Source organism: Neovison vison, chromosome 13 (genome assembly GCF_020171115.1).
Source record: "Neovison vison isolate M4711 chromosome 13, ASM_NN_V1, whole genome shotgun sequence".
Lineage (NCBI taxonomy): Eukaryota > Metazoa > Chordata > Mammalia > Carnivora > Mustelidae > Neogale > Neogale vison.
The window spans coordinates 2,290,288-2,309,869 of NC_058103.1; the positions used below are offsets into that span (position 1 = coordinate 2,290,288).

General features: G+C 53.4%; 1 protein-coding gene across 1 annotated transcript in view; it reads right to left on the minus strand.

The window, feature by feature from the left end:
• Positions 1-19,582, minus strand: part of TDRD9 (tudor domain containing 9) — a 103,946-nt gene that overhangs the window by 12,780 nt on the left and 71,584 nt on the right. Inside the window, exons 24-32 of the mRNA XM_044229768.1 lie at positions 17,193-17,366; positions 14,285-14,396; positions 13,085-13,297; positions 12,730-12,819; positions 11,165-11,425; positions 9,339-9,494; positions 8,545-8,615; positions 6,598-6,707; positions 5,988-6,084 (exon numbers count right to left, since the gene is read on the minus strand). Of these exons, the coding sequence (XP_044085703.1) occupies positions 5,988-6,084; positions 6,598-6,707; positions 8,545-8,615; positions 9,339-9,494; positions 11,165-11,425; positions 12,730-12,819; positions 13,085-13,297; positions 14,285-14,396; positions 17,193-17,366 (1,284 nt within the window). The remainder of the gene's footprint in view (positions 1-5,987; positions 6,085-6,597; positions 6,708-8,544; positions 8,616-9,338; positions 9,495-11,164; positions 11,426-12,729; positions 12,820-13,084; positions 13,298-14,284; positions 14,397-17,192; positions 17,367-19,582) is intronic.

Below are 19,582 nucleotides of genomic sequence, written 5' to 3' on the forward strand. Positions count from 1 at the left end.
TAATCCATCATTTACGTTTCTACATTTCTCACTACGTCAGATAACAAAGTATGTTTTACTGCATCAGTTTTTTCCCTACCTTCAAATTCTTCCCATGAGTTAAATTCTTATTAGTGAGGTCTCTGCAGAAAGGGTGACACACACATATTTACGGCTGTGAAAGACGTCTGGCACTTCATGAAAGCTTACGAGATACTGTCCCACCTTCTCACCCCGCGGCAACCGTACACCGAGCCCTGCCCACTCCCCTCCAGCACCATGTCCCGTCACTTCCGCGTCCGAAGTCTCCCCCCGCCATGATCGTCTCCCCCGTGGCTGCGGGCCACATCTCACCAGCACCCACGTGGCCACGTTCGGCCCCATCGCCCCCACACTGACTCCTGCCTCTTCGAGTCTGGCTCCCACACAGTAAAGTGTTAGTTTTCAGAACAACTCCAGTCATCATCCTACCCCTTGCTTAATTAAGGGCTTCCGGTGGTTTCCTGCGGCATTCTGAGCAAAACCCGAGCTACTCTGAGCCACAGAGCGTCCAGTCTCTGCTTTGCTCCCCCACGTCACCTCAAATCACATTCTCTGCCCCCTGTAGCCCTGCGCCAGGCTCCAGCCCCTCTGGCTTCGCTATAGGCCAGTTAGGCTCCTCCAGGGGGAAACCCTTCCTCCCTCTGCCATGCCCCTAGAGCCGTCTGTCCCCAGGCTCCTTCTCCTGTCCCAGGCATTAGTTTAAATGCCAGCACCACAGCCCAGAACAGGATCAACAAATAATTATATAATGAGTAAACAGATATTAACACTTAATACCTTTTTTAAAAAAGATTTTATTTATTTATTTGACAGAAGGAGATCACAAGTAGGCAGAGAGGGAGGCAGCGGGGTAGGGGGGGGAGCAGGCTCCCTGCTGAGCAGAGAGCCCAATGAGGGGCTCGATCCCAGGACCCTAAAATCATGACCTGAGCCAAAGGCAGAGGCTTTAACTCACTGAGCCACCCAGGTGCCCATCACTTAACACCTTCTAAAATATTTTGTTAATTTTCTTTGACTCTCAACTCAGACTTTTTCCCCCGTAATCTAGATCAATAAAGTTTTGATGAAAATAATCCAGGCAAACATAGAGCTTTCTTCTTAGCCCTAAAGACACACATACACAAACACACAAACTCCTTTTCCACTTTCACAAAAATGAAAGAGAACCCCACTTTACACTCAAAGAAGAGCTCCAGAAAGAAGAGCGCCTTACAAAACAGCCACCCAAGTGTCTCTCTGAAGAGGATGCTCCCCCGTTATTTTTAACACAACATAATTTACTCTTATTTCAATTTCTAGAAAATCCTTCCAGAAAAGAAACACTAGCCCCGGGTCACCAACAGTAAGATCAACGGCTTTCAGCCTGGTCAATAAAACGCCACGTCGCCCCTACCTCACTACCGGCCACGGACGTGTACGCAGGTCCCCTCACACGTGCTAAGAAATGCTTATCGACAAGGACAGTCCCCAAAGATTCAGCCTTGAACTGACCCATAGCAGGACAGTAATTCTCTGCTCATTGGCTCTAAACCTTCAGCCAACAAAGGTAACCAAGCACCGGCTTTAATTCTTTCCTGGGGATCCTAGAAACTCATGTGCAGTAATTAGGACCACAGACAGATTTCTCCTTCCTTCATCATACCCATTCTGAACTGTGACAGAGAACTGCCAAAATCACGGAACAAAATCCGTGTGTGTTCCATGAAGATATGGCCCAGGGCACACCGGAGACCTAATTCATTCTGAGACAACTTACGTAAAGGAACTCAAGCTTACGCAAGCTGACAACCGCTGTGCTCGGAAGAGCTAACGTCTCCAGACAATCAGGTCTGAAATAAATACAACAGAAGAGCCACCCGCACTGAAAGCTAATAATCTCGAACACTCCCCATGTGAGCCAAGGAGGAAATGCACTTCCTCAAAACCTCAATGTGAGTCAGTGGGAAACAGCTCAGTTACATTGTAATCATCTACGGAGTTCAGCTGACCCTTGGACAACACCCGTTTAAACTGTGCAGCTCTAGCTATACGTGCATTCTTTTCAATGAATACACCAGAAAAAATCTGGAAACTTGGGAAAATATTTCTTTCCGCGAGCTCACCTAATCACAAGAACGCGGTGTAACGTACACGTGACCTACAGAGTACGGGTCCACCGACTCGAGGTCCTCGGTACGGCCTCCCCTCATCGGCAAGCTCTGTCGGTCGAGGGACAGCTGCACGCGTCAGAAATCTACCGGAATTTCCAAATCCCGCTGCGGCTGCTCTGCGGGAAGGACGTGCCCTGCGATGCTGCCCGGAACGGCCCGAGTGGGGTGGGCGCCATCAGAGCGCCGAGCACCCGCAGGGCGCTGTCCGGCCCTGGAGGCTGCACACTCTGCTCGCGGGGAGCCACCCGCCGCCCCGGCGGGCCCATGAGCTCCCGGCAGCCGTCCCTCGTCCCCCCAGACGGGGGACCCTCCCAGGCGGGAGACCCTGGCCCCGGGGCTGGCAGCACGTGGCGAGCCTGAAGCCGGGCCAGACACACCCGCTGCCTCGGCCTGCCCAGCAGCCCCGAGAGAGCCCCCTCCTACCACACTCCCATCACCTCACGCTCCCAGTATTTAAAGGCGCCTCTGCGCTGTTCTCAAGTATTCTAAGGCTTCTTAAAAACACAAGAGTTAGATGAAGATTTTTTTAAAGAGCAGCACGTGACTGCGCCGTGAACACTTCAGACAGGACGTCCCCGGAGAGAAGGGGGCACGCCGTACAGACGGGGTCAGGGGCTCCATCCCACGCGCCGCTGTCACGATGGCAAGCTGACACTTTCCCGAGACACGTGGGGCCTGTGGTCCCGCAGCCTCGGTCTGGGTAGGACGGGGGCACTTCTGAGGCTGGTCCTAAGAGGACACAGCTGCCCCCCAGCTCTCTCGGACGCAGACCTTGGGCACCCAGCCACCACGCTGGAGGCGGCCCCGGTGAGCCCACACAGAACCCCCGACAGGGAGGCCCTCGGGAGCCTCGGGGGCAGAAACGGAGCCCTCCAGCCCCAGGCCGGAGTCAACCACCAGAAGCGTGAACAGAGCAGGCGGGGCTCTCACCCCTGTGCCGCCAGGGCCTCCTGCTGAAGACCCAGATGGCAAGGAGCGGGGACCAGCTGTTCCTGGGGGACCCCGTCTGAGCTCCTTGCACAGCACCGCAAGGGCTGCTGGGAGTAACTGTTGCCCAGCCAACATGGAATGGACAGGAACAAAGCCCGAGCTCCCTCGGAAGCCGCTCCTGCTGGTTGCTAGCCGCTTGGCCCAGCGGGGCGGATTACTCTTTTAGGGGATTCCCCCTCCCTTGCCTCTGGGGCTGGAGCGCTGCCCTGAAAAGGCACCAGATCAGCCAGACTGAGACCCCCAGGGCTGCCCTCGCCCCACCCCGGCCGCAAGAGCTAAGCCCCGGCGGCAGGACCCCGGTGGGGAGGTAAGGGATGCGTCAGGGCCGCCGACTTGCAGCACCTGCTCCCCGACCCCCGCTGCCCCCCTGCGGACGCCAGGCTCACTACTATGGAGCGTGTCCCTCTCACCGGGGACACCAGCACCGGGAGCCTGGAGCGGACGCGAGTGGACGTTCAAGAAAGCACGTCGGGGAAGGGACCGCGGGAGCAGGAGAACTGAAGCCCACCGAGTGCCAGGGTGCTAAAGGCCGGCCGGAGGCAACGGTGACAGGAAACCCGTGCCCTTCTTGAGGGCAGAGCCACTCAGGCCCGGGCCCCCAGCTGGCAGAAAGCAAAGGGAGGGGGCGAGAGGTGCAGAGAAGGGGCAGGGAACGGCAACCGGCCCGGCCAGTGGTCCCAGGTGCCAGACGGGACCCTGGCCTCTCGTGGCTCTGCTTGCTGCTGGAGATAAGCCGCCCCCCGCCCCCGCCTCTGCAGACAGTGCGCTGGGGCGGCGGACCTGCCTTCCGGTCTTCAGATTGCAGTCACTTTTGACAGGACAGTGACAGAACAGGGCCAGAGGCCATGGGCTGGGACAGCCCTGTGCTGGGACAGCGGTCTGCCACCCACCGCGACCCCACAGCCGCGCCCTGGAGGAAAAGCCGCTGAGGCAGCCATGGGGGCCTCTCTACCCTGAATGGCCACTGGGGCCCAGGCCTCTGGTGACAGGAGTGAGCACGCCCACAGCGGGCCCCCTTTCCCTTCAAAGCTCCTCAAATAATGGCTCCTGCCGACTCATCAAATTTGAAAAAGCTCACCCAACTACCCAGAAGCAGACTTGCGAGGACAAAGCCCCAGCCCTACCTTCCCCTTCTGGGGACCACCAAGCTGAGCCTACGCGTCTGGCCACTCAGTGTCACCCACGCGATCGCAGAAACGACCCCTGCCGGCTCGTTTAAACGCAACAAACTGAACACAGAGCGCCAGCTACGTGCGAAGCGCTAATACTGTCTCTGCACAAGCCTCTCCTCGAAGGCTTTTGTTCTAGAAAGATGGCATTTTAAATACCAAATACTTCCACAGTTTTTGAGTGTCTCTAACATAACCACTTGCACTTCGGAGATTTACAAGTAACACACTGTGTCACGCACGCCGTCCAGAAGATCGTGTTCAAAACAAAGTCCCGGCAGGACTGGAGTCCAGGGAGAGAAGCAAGGACAATGCCAGCAGTGTTGGTCAGGAGGCTGCGATTCACACCGTCACTGAGTCGCCTCCCTACAGCCACACGGCAGCTTTCTCCCTTGATACACAATCTCACGTGCTGGGCTAGTTTTACAAGTTTGTCTCCCCTGGGACGACACAGAAGATAAATATCGTCAAGATACTCATCATTATTGCAGAATGAGAGAGAAGCGCAATTCCAACATTTAAAGGCATATTAAATCTCTTCGGGACAAGAGCAGGTCAGAAACAAACGCATACGTAAATAAAGCGGGGCAGTGTCTATAGAAGCCATTTTATGTCCACTCAGTGCCATACGATGCATTTTAATATTTTACTAAATATTCTACTTACTTATTCTACTTAGTAAACTTTCTATTCTAATAAATTCTATTTTCATGGATATTTACAAAGACATCATAATGCGAAAATGCTTGTATTTGTGGAAAAGACATAGTATGACAAAAACCTAAAAACAAAAAATTTATGTAATAATTCTGAAAATACACTAAATGTTTAAAGAATGATTGGGTTTCTTCCCAGTCAGCTTTTTCCAGATTTTTCTAAGCAGTCTTTTCAGCGCTAAAAAAAGAACATACACAACCGTCTTCTACACCAAAAGCGGCCGTGCTCCAGACCCTGAGGGGTGCGCAGAGGGCTGAGTGAGGCGGGGGCCAGGCCGCCGGCCACCAGCCGCCCCAGCCAGGCGCGCTGAGCTGTGAGCTGCCCGGAGACCAGACCTTGTTTCTCCACAGCAGCCGCCCCTCCGCAGAAGCCCGCGGGCGCTTCCCCAGGGTAACTGTTCTGCACGCACCGAGTGTGAAAGACCGTGGCGCGGCCGTCCCCACGGTCGGGGCTGCCGGGGACTCTCTTCCCGCTCACACAGTTCCCTGTGCCGAAGCCTTCAGGACGAGTCCCTGTTCCGTCTGGGCAGCAGGAAGAGCCGCAGCGGGCACAGCGGTCTGCCTTCTCGTCGCCCGGTTCCCGTCGCCAGGGGGATGCACAGGCAGCCTGCTGACACCGGGGGCCAGACGACGGAGTGCCACTTTCACGGCCCCTTAGCGACAGGACAGCCACCTGCGCGTTGTTCGTTCCCAGCTCCTTACCTTCTTCCTCCGGCCCCGCTGCTCCCCAAGCCCCCACGCGGCCCTGTCTGCTTCGGGCAGCTGTGACAGTGACGCCACCTCGGCCACACCAAAGTCCGGGGAAGCTCCGCGAGCGGCCACCAGGGCCCCGGCCAGGCGCTCCCTAAGTGCCTCCTCTCCCTCAGGGGGAAGCCGGAGACGCGCCCGCTTCTCCCACCGGGTTCGCACTTCACACAGGCTGGACGGACGGACGGACGAACCTTAACTCGATGACCGGTGCAAACAGCGCACTGAGGAGAGCCGGGAGGCCGGGCACGTGCGGCAGCAGAGACGTCTCTCTCAGCAGCATGGTGGACCCTGTCGGACGGTCAACAGAGGCGACGTCAGGCACGGACTCTACCCTGCAGAGCGCTGCACGCCCCTGCACACTCCTCGTCCCCTTCGCGGAGTCCGGCCCGGTGGGGGCGGCGGCCCCCAGCCCCATGCCCCACCCCAGTCCGAGCCCAGGCCCTCCGCGCACCCGCCCGGCCACACGCTGCAGGCTTCGCCCTGCCGGGGACATCTGGTGGTTTCCCTTCTCCTCCTCCCCGCCGGCCTTTCAGGTCCATCCCGGGGCCAAGAACCCGGGCTGGGCTGACGGAAGGAATCAGACCCAGAGCTCAACCCCCACCCCCCGGTGCAAAGGGAAGGCGACGTGCCCATTTCTTACACTCGGATCAGCCAAGGCGCTCAGAAGCGCCCTGCAGACAGGGCACAGGCCCGTGGCCTCCGCCCCATGGCTGAGTCGTCCCAGCACTGGGGGCGGGGTGGGGGGGCGCGGGGGACGGAGGCAGACAGGGCAGGCGAGGAGCGAGCGCGGCCCCAGCTCACCGGTCGCGTTGACGGAAAGGGAGGCCGCGACCAGCATCCTCTGGTGAAGGTCCTCGGGGGCGTCGCTGATGATGACCGAGTTGATGCTCTCCTTCTCCACCCACACACACCTGCAAGGGGCGGCGTCAGGAGACGGGCAGCCGCGGCCGACCCCCAGCTCACACGCGCCCGAGACCCCGCCACACGTGCCGGCGCCGCGCGCCACAGGCGAAAGCTGTCCAACATCCCGTGTCCGGGGCGCCGGCCCCCGTCGTCCCGACCACCCCCTCCGCCCTCGTCTCTCCTGCTCCCGGGGCTCCCGTGGGCCACGCGCTCACAGCGCCCAGACTGCCGCCTCTGCCCTGACCTCCAGGCCGCGCCCCTGCTCCTGAGCCTGCGGCCGCCACCCACCCCACCCCTGCACTTCTCAGCAGACGCCACGCAGGAAGGGCAGCCTCCACTCGTCCCCTTCCCGCGTCACTGAGCCTAGTCACACGTCACCGTGGACCCCATAAAGCGGCCTGTTTCTGCACCTCCTGCCCTGGGCGCCGCCGCGCGGTCACGGCGTCCCCACCAGGTTGACAGCAGGGACCGGCCGCGGAAGTACGCTGCTACCCGAGGAGACCTCTCCTCCCAAACCCGACTCATTCTTCACTGGGGTCTGCCTGCCTCGAGGTGCCTACGGGCCACCTGCGGATCTTGGGAAAATGCAGGCTCTCTGCAAAGGGGCCCAGATTCTGCATTTCTGACGGGCTCCGAGAGACTCCTGGAGGGTTTCCTTGCAGCCGAAGCGATGGTATAAAATACACGTCAGGCTTTCCAAGGGTCCTCGGATGACGTCTGGATCTTGCTGTGAGGACTGTCCCCGTCCGCCACAGCGCTGCGGCCCTCCGCTCCCCACCCACTGTCCTCTCTCACTGCTCATTCTGAAGTGCAAAGTCTAACTGAGGCCAGGTCCAGGCCGAGGAACGCCCTCGTGCTGGCCTCACCGCCCCACTCACTGACTACAGCCAACTCCTCTGCACGTCTCAGGTCCCTCTGGAAACCTCCATGGCCTTTCCTGGCCCCAGTGTACTCGGGGCCCCTCGAGATGCTTTCATAATGTCCCACAGCCCCTTCCATAATGTTCAAGAGCCTCATCAATTCTTCTTCTGAGGACCCATTTTCCCTTGCACACCATCCCCACCGGTTACACAATTTGGGGGTCACCCTGAGTCTATTTTGTTCACTGTTGTTCCCCTCACACCATACCCTGTTTCCAGAACACAACAGGCATTCATAGGTGTGCCGAATGAAAAACAATTACAATAAGGACAGAAAAAACAAGGCCCTTGTTGGAAAATACTCAAGAATGTCTTAGACAGGAGTGCCTGGGTGGCTCAGTGGGTTAAGCCTCTGCCTTCAGCTCGGGTCATGATCTCAGGGTCCTGGGACTGAGCCCCACATTGGGCTCTCTGCTCAGTGGGGAGCCTGCTTCTCCCCACTCCCCCTCCGCCAGCCTCTCTGCCTACTTGTGATCTCCGTCAAATAAGTAAAATCTTTAAAAAAAAAAAAAAAAGAATGTTTTAGCATGGCTTTCATGTTAGAGAGAAAGAGTATCTCAGATTTGGAACTAGGAGAGGAATGAGGAGGAGCTGGAAAAGGAAACATTGCAACCATTTAAAGAAAGATTAGTTTCGGGGCGCCTGGGTGGCTCAGCGGGTTAAAGCCTCTGCCTTCGGCCCAGGTCATGATCCCAGGGTCCTGGGATCGAGCCCCACATTGGGCTCTCTGCTCAGTGCAGAGCCTGCTTCTCTCTCTCTCTCTCTCTGCCTGCCTCTCTGCCTACTTGTATTCTCTGTCAAATAAATAAATAAAATCTTTTTTTAAAAATAATAAATAAAATAAAGAAAGATTAGTTTCCATTAAACTTTGTAAATAGAGGAGCAGAGAAAAAAGAAATCCAAAGGGAACCTAAGTTACTCCTACCTGAACTTGGATATTCTGGTCAAACTATGACACTTCAGTTCATAAGGGTTAAAAGGCCCATGAAGTAGCGCCTGTAGATTAAAACACACACACGTTACAAACAGGCAAATGATCACTTAATGTACATTTTAAAAATCCAAAGGTTAGCTCATGCTTTGAAAAAGGAAGCAGCTACACGTTAGTTGTAACATCCTCAAGATGCAGTGGGGAAAACATGCCTTGCGGTGCTTTTCTGGGATGGCGTGACTCTTTCAACTGTTTCAGTAACTCTCTTCAACAGATACATTTAAGGAAGAGTTTGGACAAAAAAAGGAAATCCCCCCAATACTTCAGCAGAAGTATCATTCTTTTCATTGCATCAGACTGATCCGACTGAGTAGTGAGCCCCAAGAGCACAGGGCCACGGGCCAGGGTGGCAAGAGCGGAGCCGCCAACCAGGGGGAGGGCACGCGGCAGCCTCTTCTCAGAAACAGGCAAGTGCACCGACCCCAGTGCCCGCTGGGGCGCCTCCACATGGGCCTGGTTCCCGACAGCCCGTACACGGCTTCCTCCACCTGGGCAAACCAGCACAGGCTGCCTTGAGAAAGGCTGGTTAAAACAGAAGAACTAGTCTGAGCATTTCTCTAGACCAGACCCCAGGTCCTCCCCTCACTAGAGAGGCACCACTGTGAAAAAAGTACCGGCCCTGCAACCCAGGACAGAAAAGCCCATCCTGACTGCTGGCTATGACTCAGCATACAGATAACACGACTTCAAGTTTTAAGCTGGATTTTAAACCGGCCCCTGACGATTACCTTGCAGTTGGGAGTACCGAGTTTATTAGAAGAAAAGCTCTCTAACAAAACCCGGATCAGGTACTTCTCATCGTCCTTCACGGGAGAAGACGCAGAGAGCTCTGCCATGTTTTCCGCGGAGGTGGGGAAGAGACCCTTGAGAGCTTCATGGCTTTGCTGAGCAGAATAAACAAAGTTCATTTTGCTTAAAGGAAAAACAGTATTAAAAGTACTTTATTCCAAACTAATCAAAGATTTTATAGGCACAACCTTATTCTTATTTGATTACTAGGGTCACTAAGGTCAGGAGAAAATTTTACCAAATGAGTACACTTTAAAATCCAAATTAAAGAAATAAGATAGGAAACGCCTGGGTGACTCAGTGGGTCAAAGCCTCTGCCTTCAGCTCAGGTCATGATCCGGGAGTCCTGGGATGGAGCCCCACATGGGGCTCTCTGCTCAACAGGGAGCCTCCCTCCCCGTCTCTCTCTCTCTGCCTGCCTCTCTGCCTACTTGTGAGCTCTGTCAAATAAGTAAATAAAATCTTTAAAAAATATAAAGAAATGGGACGCCTGGGTGGCTCAGTTGGTTAAGCGGCTGCCTTTGGCTCAGGTCATGATTCCAGGATCCTGGGATCGAGTCCTGCATCGGGCTCTCTGCTCAGCGGGGAGCCTGATTCTCCCTCTGCCTCTGCCTGCCTCTCTGTCTGCCTGTGCTCGCTCTGACAAATAAATAAATAAAATCTTTCTTAAAAATAAAATAAAATAAAGAAATAAGATAGGATTCATTTAAGGCTCTATTCACCAGAGTGCCTGGGTGGTGTGGTCAGTGAAGTGTCTGCCTTCAGCTCAGGTCATGATCCCAGGGCTCCCTGCTCTCCGGGGAGTCTGCTTCTACCTCTGCCTCCGTCCCCTACCCTGCCAGGCTTGTATGCTCTCTCTTTCTCACTCAAATAAATAAAAAAAAAATTTTTTTAAAGGATCAATTCATCAGCCTTTACACTACCTTTCAGTGATCAGGAAACTGTGAAAAAACAGTTCTTAAAAAGACCTTTCTGCACATGAAACTTGGGCTCCACCAGGTAACACGACCGGAATCTCAGAAGGGTTCCTCGCGCCCGGAAACACAAAGGCCGGCCGCTCTCCGGCTACTGTTCTGCCGCCTGTTTCCCTAAACCCTCCGCTATCAGCAGAAACCAGAGGACAATAAACGGCCTCCGACATCTGACTCACAGGCGGCATCTCTGAAACCTTCAAAAAAAATGGCTTCAGAACTGATTTTGAAAGAAGAGTTGAAAATCATTTTGAAATACCTGAAATACTTGAAACTAGTATCTTATTGTTTTCATTAGGAGCTACGTCTTGGAATCCATTTCAGAAAAAACAACTCCCAGAGAACATTTTTACATCTAATTCTCATTCTAAGACAAAAATAGCCTAATAGGGGCGCCTGAGTGGCTCAGTGGGTTAAGCCGCTGCCTTCGGCTCAGGTCATGATCTCAGGGTCCTGGGATCGAGCCCCACATCGGGCTCTCTGCTCAGCAGGGAGCCTGCTTCCTCCTCTCTCTCTCTGCCTGCATCTCTGCCTGCTTGTGATCTCTGTCTGCCAAATAAATAAATAAAATCTTTAAAAAAAAATAGCCTAATAAAGGGAAATGTCAACAAAATCAACACGCAGTCACCGAAATGTCGTGTCAAAGAAACCTGCAGGCATTTCAAGGGTCCCGCAACCACCACGAGCGGGGAGGACAGTGCGCCCCCGCCTCTCCACGGCCCCGCCGCACACGCGCACACGCGCACACGCACACACACACACATGCGCACTCCCACAAGGATGAAGGCACGTACCTTGGACTCATAAGGCTCCTCTGAGAGCTCTGCGTAGCCCTCCTTGATGAGGACGTCTCTCACGCTGACGGCGTCCTGGGCCCCCGCGCAGCGGTACGCGTCCACGTGCAGGACACTGTGCACCACAGAGAAGACCCTGACGAGCAGGGCGCAGCCACTCACCAGGGAGGCAAAGCGCCGGCTGGCCGCGCCGCTCCAGTGCTCACCACACACGAGGGACTTCGCCGACGGGCGCATTTTGCAAATCTTAAATTCCAAGGCCTACAGGACGGAAGAGCGTGGCTGAACCGGCTTGGTAAATGAGTGAAACATTCACCCAAATACTGCTGAAACGTGGCCCTGCACGTGGGTCTTCACCGACATTCTCCTAAAACTCCTACTAAAGGGGCGCCTGGGTGGCTCAGTGGGTTAAGCCGCTGCCTTCGGCTCAGGTCATGGTCTCAGGGTCCTGGGATCGAGCCCCACATCGGGCTCTCTGCTCGGCAGGGAGCCTGCTCCCTCTCTCTCTCTCTGCCTGCCTCTCTGCCTACTTGTAATCTCTACCTGTCAAATAAATAAATAAAATCTTTATTTAAAAAATCCTACTAAAAACAATCTTGGTCCGTTAACAGAGGAGTGGAGGAGGCAGACATGATGGGGACACACATGGACTGTTACTTGGCCATCAAAAAGGATGTAATCTTGCCATCTGCGGGATGGAGCTAGACAATATTATGCTAAGTGAAGTCAAAGAAAGACAAACACCGTAGGATTTCCCCTGTATGTGGAATCTAGAAAACAAAACAAAAAATAAACATAAAGCAGAGACACACCCAAATACAGAGTGAGCTGCCAGAAGGGAGGAGGGCAAAACGGGTGAAGAGGCGTAGGGCACAGAGGCCTCCGGTCCTGGAGCGAACAAGTCCCTGGAGCAGGAGGTGACTGCACACGGAACATGGTCGGTGGGACCAGAGTCACGCTGCGGGGTCACGAACGGACAGCAGCTACCCCTGTGCAAGCACAGCTCAGAGTAGAGTTGTGGAATCACTATGTTGAATGTCTGAAACTAACGTCCTATTTTGTGCCAACTATAATAAATATGTAAATGATTATATGTATTTTAAAAAAACAATTTGGGGAGTAGATTGCACAGTGAGGATGTCATAGGTAAAGAAATTCGACGTTGCTTTTCAATCCGAATAGAAGTCTGGAACGCCTTCTGGACTGTTTCCACACTGACAGAGGTGCACGGGTACATCTAGCTCGCCCAAGTTCTAGCTGTTTACAACACAACCAAAAACCTCAGAAACAGTATTTGGAATTAAATTCACTTGAACAGCTACTTTTTTGCTAAGTGTGAAACCACACTCTATATATTTTTAACTCATTCCACAAACAATATTGACAAAAATATCTGTGGCAATACATTTTTGGAAAAAAGCAGAAATGAAATTTGGCTATGTGACCAGGAAAGTCCCTTCTCACCCTGAGACCTGGCCCCTATCCGTGTGCTGAGGGCAGGCCATGTGACCTCTCGGATCGTTTCTAGCCCCCACGCTCACACCACAGCAGCCTCCCTACCTTACCTGAAATGGGAGTTCAAGAAGTTGACAGGGCATCTCCATCAAAAGATCCAGATCTACATGAGATCTGTTACCATAGTCTACAAAGAACACCTAGAGAATGGGGAAAGGACACACTTTAATATGGGGTCAGAATCACACGCCACCCGGCCGGTGGCCTCACGAGGCCCTCTCTAGCTTCGAATCCTGGCAGTCTTACGACAGCAGCTAACATCCACACAGCAGCGCTGGAAATAACTTTTTACAAGACTAGTTTTCTAACTGAAAGGGTTCCACTTAAAATTAGGAAAGGTTTTCTGTAAACTGCTCAGTTCCCTTCGAGCAACTGCTTACACAGAACCACAGGAACTACACGTACCTCGGCAGAATTCCCAGAAACATAAAGGATTTGAGCTCTGAAGTAGCTTTCTTTATCAGAATCAGCAAAAGGAGCCAGACAGACCAAGTCTGGGTGCGGGCGGACGGGCAAGGGCAGCAGGTCCAGCCGGTTGATTTCAGCGGTGAGCTTTCTTAGAATCCCTGAGTTCTTTTCATCAATCCTGTATCCCCAAAAGTGTCCCACCTCGACGACCTAAGAAAGAAGGGGAGGGAGCAGAGACGAAATCCAGAAAGGATTTTGATGTGCAGGTTACCAGCAGCTCACGCTGTAGGACTGACACTGCATACCCCGCTTCGCAAACTGGATTCCCCAGAACTCAAGTAATTCTACGGGCTTTAACACGTGCTTACAAACAAGGGGGTTCCCTGGTCCCCACAGTGAGAAACACGTGTCCCAGACCTCTCTTTCGGAGGAACGAGACTTGCCAGCCCACGAACACAGGACAGGCTCTGAAAGGGCACAGAAGGCCGGACTGTGAGACCGTATGACTGGCGACGGGCCCCGGGGGGGGTGAGCCCAGCCCACAGACCGCAGGCGCGCGAGAGCGGCAATGGCAGGTCCGGTGTGGACGCAGCCCCGGAAAACGCAGAGACAAGTGGGAGGAGGAGGAGCAGGGGTTCCGTGGAAAAGGGCCTCACTGAGCACCTCCCACCCACGCTGCTGGGCCGCCGTGCGGACCCAGGCCGGCCACAGTCTCCCAATCGGCCGGAGCCCAAGCTTCCAGGTAAAGCTGCTGGTGAGTGTGGTCACAGATTCACCAGGAAGCGGGTCTGTATCTGCACTGACACTGTACCTGAACGAGTAAAAGCCACACCTTAAAGGGTAACGATGCCGAGGCCAGCTCTACTGACGTGAACTGAATCACAGGCCATACCTCACTAGGCCAGTTACAATGTTCACATGTATTAAGCTGCCGAAACGAAGGTTTTAGCATTTTAAACGGTACCTAACATTTTAAAAATTATGTTCTGATTCTAGAATGAGATTTGCTTCATTTTGTGTTGTAGCCACATTTCAATTTAACAAGTACAGTAACTCAAACCCACCCGCCTTGCCTCGATCACGAAGGTGCTCAGGCCGTGTGAGCACAGGTGCACGAGACCAACTTCATGCCTACAACGGGACAGTGCTGGGTTAAGAAGATGGAAAAGCTCTAACGACTCAACCACAGCGTCTCACCTCTGTGACATCAACAGTCAGGAGGAGATCTGTAATTGTCCGGGATCTGTCTAATGCATTAAAGGAGACTTGCATAGGATCTACTGTCTGCTTCTGAAAGTCCACATTCACCCTAGGTAACGTGATTTAAAAAAAAAAAATAAAAACAAAAATCAGGTATTGAAAGAAAACACACTTACATATGTGAAGTTATCGCCCCAACTATTCCATTGCTAATATAAGAAAAGAACATTTTAAGAAAATACCTAACCTGGAGATAACTAATTTGATTTCCTCTCAAATTTGAGTTTTCAGTGACTTCCTGAGCTGCCCTGGAGGTCCGTGCACCCCCCGAGTTACACACTACCCTTCAACAATGGATTCTAAAGGTCAAGACTGACAGCAGACTGACTTCTAAGGGTAGACATTCTAAATCTAACACCAGCAGTGTTTCCTGATTTCCGGCTTCAGAGGAGACCTTGACCTTTCGGCAATTACCAGAATCTATGCCCAGCTCAATGCTGTTAGAAAAGACATGCATGATTTTCTAATAAACCAAGGGGTTAATCATTCTCTCTTAAAATAATAACATAGTGGGGCGCCTGGGTGGCTCAGTGGGTTAAAGCCTCTGCCTTTGGCTCAGGTCATGATCTCAGGGTCCTGGGATCGAGTCCCGCATCAGGCTCTCTGCTCAGCAGGGAGCCTGCTTCCCCCTCTCACTCTGCCTGCCTCTCTGCCTACTTGTGATCTCTGCCTCAAATAAATAAATAAAATCTTAAACAAAAAAAATGAGAATACATTCTCTTTTAAAAAAAAAAACACAGTAAACGCTCAAGTTTGAGAATGTGAAATACAAATTTCATTAAAACGGAATGTCCCTTTCCCAATGCTCTTATTAATAACTAAGATGAAGAGGAAGAATTATACAAGAGATCCTGACCCAACTTTCTCCCAGCTTTCAGATCCATTTCTGAAGTGAAAGTGACTCAGGCAAAGCTACCGCAGGAAAGTTCCTCCCTGTGTTACAGACCTAACTCCGGGGCACTCCGGGGCACTTAGCAGAATCGAACCCTCTCTAATGAGATGAGACCCAGTGGGACATAACTCCCTTTCTCACCAATTCCCCCAAACTCCTGTCAAGTTCCTCAGGGAATTAAAAAGATCACAAGTAAGAAAGGATGACTGAGAATCCCTACACATGGTACTTGGAAAGTGTGACCAAAAAGCAATGGAATCCACTCTAAACCCGGAAGGGGGATTTAATGTGGTCCAAGAAAAGAAAATCCACACACAGGCCCCGCCAGCTGCCGAACGGCGAGCGCCACCACGCGGGGCCACCACACCGGCCGCCCAGCCTCCCTGTTCCTCCGCAAGGAGAAGGCCACTGGCGCTGGCCGGCCCCGGGCGCTGTTCCATCCCACCGTCCACTCTGCTGAGAGCAGAGACGACGACAAAGAAAGGAAACCAAAATCAGGTCTACTCCCCGCCGTCTCAACCGACAATCACGTACATGATCCCGCTCAGCCTTCCCAACAGCCTTGCACGGTAGGAGCCGTCTCTATTACACAGACACGACTCAGTAGGCAAACGATTTTTTAATGGCCAAAAAGACTTGAATAGCGATTTCTTTGAAGAAGACACACAAAAGGCAAACAGGTCAGTGAAAAGGTACTCAGTACCACTGGTCATCAGGGCAATGCAAAGAAGAACCAGGACAAGGTATCAGCTCGCGGCTGACCGAATGGCCGTCGTCAAGGAGACAAATGCTGGCATGGGTACAGAAGGAAAGGAACCCTTGCGCGCTGGTGGGACTATAGACCGGTACAGCCACTATGCGACACAGTATGGACGACCTTCAAGAAATTAAAAGGAGAGGGGCGCCTGGGTGGCTCAGTGGGTTAAGCCTCTGCCTTCAGGTCACGATCTCAGGGTCGTGGGATCGAGTCCCGCATGGGGCTCTCTGCTCAGCAGGGAGCCTGCTTCCTCCCCCCCCCCCCCGCCTGTCTCTCTGCCTACTTGTGATCTCTCTCTGTCAAATAAATAAATACAATCTTTAAAACAACAATTAAAAGGAGAACCACCATACAATGCAGCAATTCTACTTCCGAGTCTACAGCTAACCCTAACCTCAGAAAGACCCTGCACGTGGCAGCGGCAGCCCCAATAACCGAGACATTGGAACCACCCCCGCGTCCACCGCTGGATAAAGGAGCTGCACCACACATGCACTAGAGTATCTTTCAGCCGTAAAAACAGAAAACTACCATTCGCGACAACATGGATAGATCTCGAAGGCAACGTGCTAAGTGAAATAAGTCTGACAAAGACACACTGTGTGGTCTCACTTACGTGTGGAATCTATTTTAAAAAAATAAATAAATAAAACTCACAGAAAAAGAGATCAGACTTGAGGTACCGGAGGCGGAGGGTGGGAGAAGGGGGCACAGGAGGAAAACGGTCAAAGATACCAACTTCCAGTTCTGTGGTAACAAGTCCTAGGGACAGACTGTGCGACATGGTGCCTACCGCTACCACTGCTGTAAGACATCAAGGACAGTCATTAGGAGAACAAACACTGAGCGTCCATGTCACACGGAGAAGTTTCTGTGTTAGCAGAATATATTGTGGTGGTCATTTCACAGCATAAGGAAATCAAACCACCTCCTGAACACCTACACCTGAACTTTCACAGCGATGGACAGCGATTATTTTGCAACAGAGCTGAAAAAGCAAACAAATGAAAAGAGCACCAAGGTTCAGAGAGGTCAAGGAATGTGCCCAAGTACACACAGTCAAGAGGTGAGGAAACCAGGACTCGGGCCGCACAGCCCGTGCTGCGCGTGTGAACGCAAGCGAGGCGCACGTGAACACGGCCTCTGACCCCGTGAGAGCAGGCGGACAGAGCCCCGCGCGGCCAGCCCCGGGGTACCTGGTGCTCCTGAGCTTCGAGACAGCCCCGCCTTGCACCTTCCCTTCGATCTCCTCTGCGGAGTGCACGTTCAGTTCAAGGGAGACCTTCAGCTGAGACATCTTAATGGCCATATACACTGCAGGAAGGGTTTTAAACCTCTCTGTCGGGTTACGTGAAAACTCCACAAAGGCTCTGCTCCACAAAGAGAAAAAAATTAGTTGTACGGGCATCTGGGGAAAAGGAGCTAAGTGCGTATTAATCTCTCTCAAGACTAGGTGGAAATTTTTAGCTCTGCCTCCCCTTGAAACACCAGTAATTCTGCATTCTATAAGTAACCAAGAAGGGTTTCCCCAATTGAAATTACTTAAGAGAAATGAAAATTACAATGATGCACCATTAGAGTAAAACCAGGGACCAGCCTTCTACAAATGCGGGTAACGCAGAATAAACACCAACACTAATGAGATTTTCAGCTACAGAATCTTAATTCTCAAAATGAACACAGGAAGACAGCTTTTTGAGTTTTGGGGGTTTTTTCTACTTCACTGTAAAATAAAACACCGTAAGATAAAAGCCCACAAGTGAGGTCGGTGACCTCTGTGATCTCCCTCTACAAAGCCCAGCAAGCTTACCACCAGCCGTGCTGAAGACGCCCCACGCTACCACCCTCTCCTGCATCCCTGGGCGCCCCTCCCATCCCTTTCTCTGGGAGACGAGAACCAAGCAGGCACGGGGTGTCTGCTGGGCATTTCCCAGTATAAAGAAAGCAAGCTTCAAGTTCACATTTGCTTGTACATGAACGTTCCTGAGTCAAAACATCACACTCACGCCAACAGACCTATGACTCCGACAAGCACCAGCACGGAAATGTGTGCCCTGAGCCCTGGAAAGGACACACCCCGTGAAGAGCGCCCGGCAGGTCAGAGAGGCGGCGCCTAACTCTGCCGGCCGACGGGCGTGTGCGCCCCTGCGCCTCGCTTCTCTGCAGGGACCTAGGGCTCTCCTCTGCCCTCTGCCCTCTGCCCTCTGCCCTCCTAAACCTGCCCCCTGGTGGACACCCTGCTGAGCGCGCGTACCTTCCCCCAGGTCTGTGCCCGGCTCACTCTCACGCCCCCACCCCGTCATGTCAGCCTTCTCTAGAGGGCTCCTGAGCCCCTCCTCAGAAGCAGCTTCTATCGCACTCAACACCCCGCTTCCATAACGCTCAGCTTGCAGCAGAACCCCGAAGTCCCGCTGGGACCTCCCATACCTCCCCGTCCCCACCCCCGGGAGTGGGCTCCTCCCAGCCCTTCTCTGGACAATGCAATCTCGAAGACCTACCCTCCTGGGCCCTCCTCTCTTCTTCGTCCTGCACAGGCCATCAACAGCGAAACCCAAGAAAGCTTGGTCTCACCTGTCACCTCCTTTGTTTCCAATGTTGCCTCTGGTTTAGGTGACCACGTCATCTAGATAACTGATCGTTCCCTGACCAAGTGCCACAAAACAGCGCAGCTCGGAACACTCCAGGGTCTCCACGCACCCCTCTACTCGTGCCCATACTGATCAGGCAGTCACGAAGGACCACCCAGCACACAGCACCTGGTCCCCCACCACACAGACCCATCACAAAGCCAGCCGCTGGCAAAAAGGCCTCGGCCGTGCCTCGCACACACCCCACACTCTCTGAAGTCCCAACCGGGCTTACGCCGGGCTCCGACAGGGTCAGCACCCCGCCAGCCCCTCCTGCCCCGCCGGCCCGCTGCTGTCCACCTCACACGCCTCCGTAGGGAGTCCCAGTGAATGCTACTGCTCCTGAGGCCCAGAAAGAAGGTCCTCTGACCACCTGGGCCTCTCCCACAACATTTCACGACAGGCCATCGTCTACAGAACCCCACAACTGGGTTGAAACTTTGTAGGGGAGGAAACGGTACATCCCTATACTTGCTACCTGTGCTCGGATGCCCTTCACACCTGACACAGGCTCCCTGCTCCCGGGGGCCCTGCAGGGTCCCAGAAGGAACACAGCCTTTACTCCATCCAACAGTGACCCACGTCACTGCCTCTGAACACTCAGTGTGCGAGAACTGCTCCTGGCACACCCAGAAGAACACCACTCCTTCTCCAGGGAGCTGCCGGACATCGCCGCGGTGACTAAAAAGCCAGAAATACAAGGAACCAGGCAAAATAGAATCGAAATCCCTCCAGCAAAGGCTTAGACAGGAAGCACGTGAAACAAACACAGATCCCACCCCGAGATGCGGATCCGCAAGAGACCAGACTGCCGGCCGCTCGAGCCGTCAGAGAGCGCCCGCCGTGATGGGAACCTCAGCAGCCCCGGCAGACAGACTTGCAGCATTCAAGAAAGAGAACTTCGCTGTGAGTCTGGTGTCAAAGAAGTGATTTTGTAAATTGATTAAGAACTTCCATGT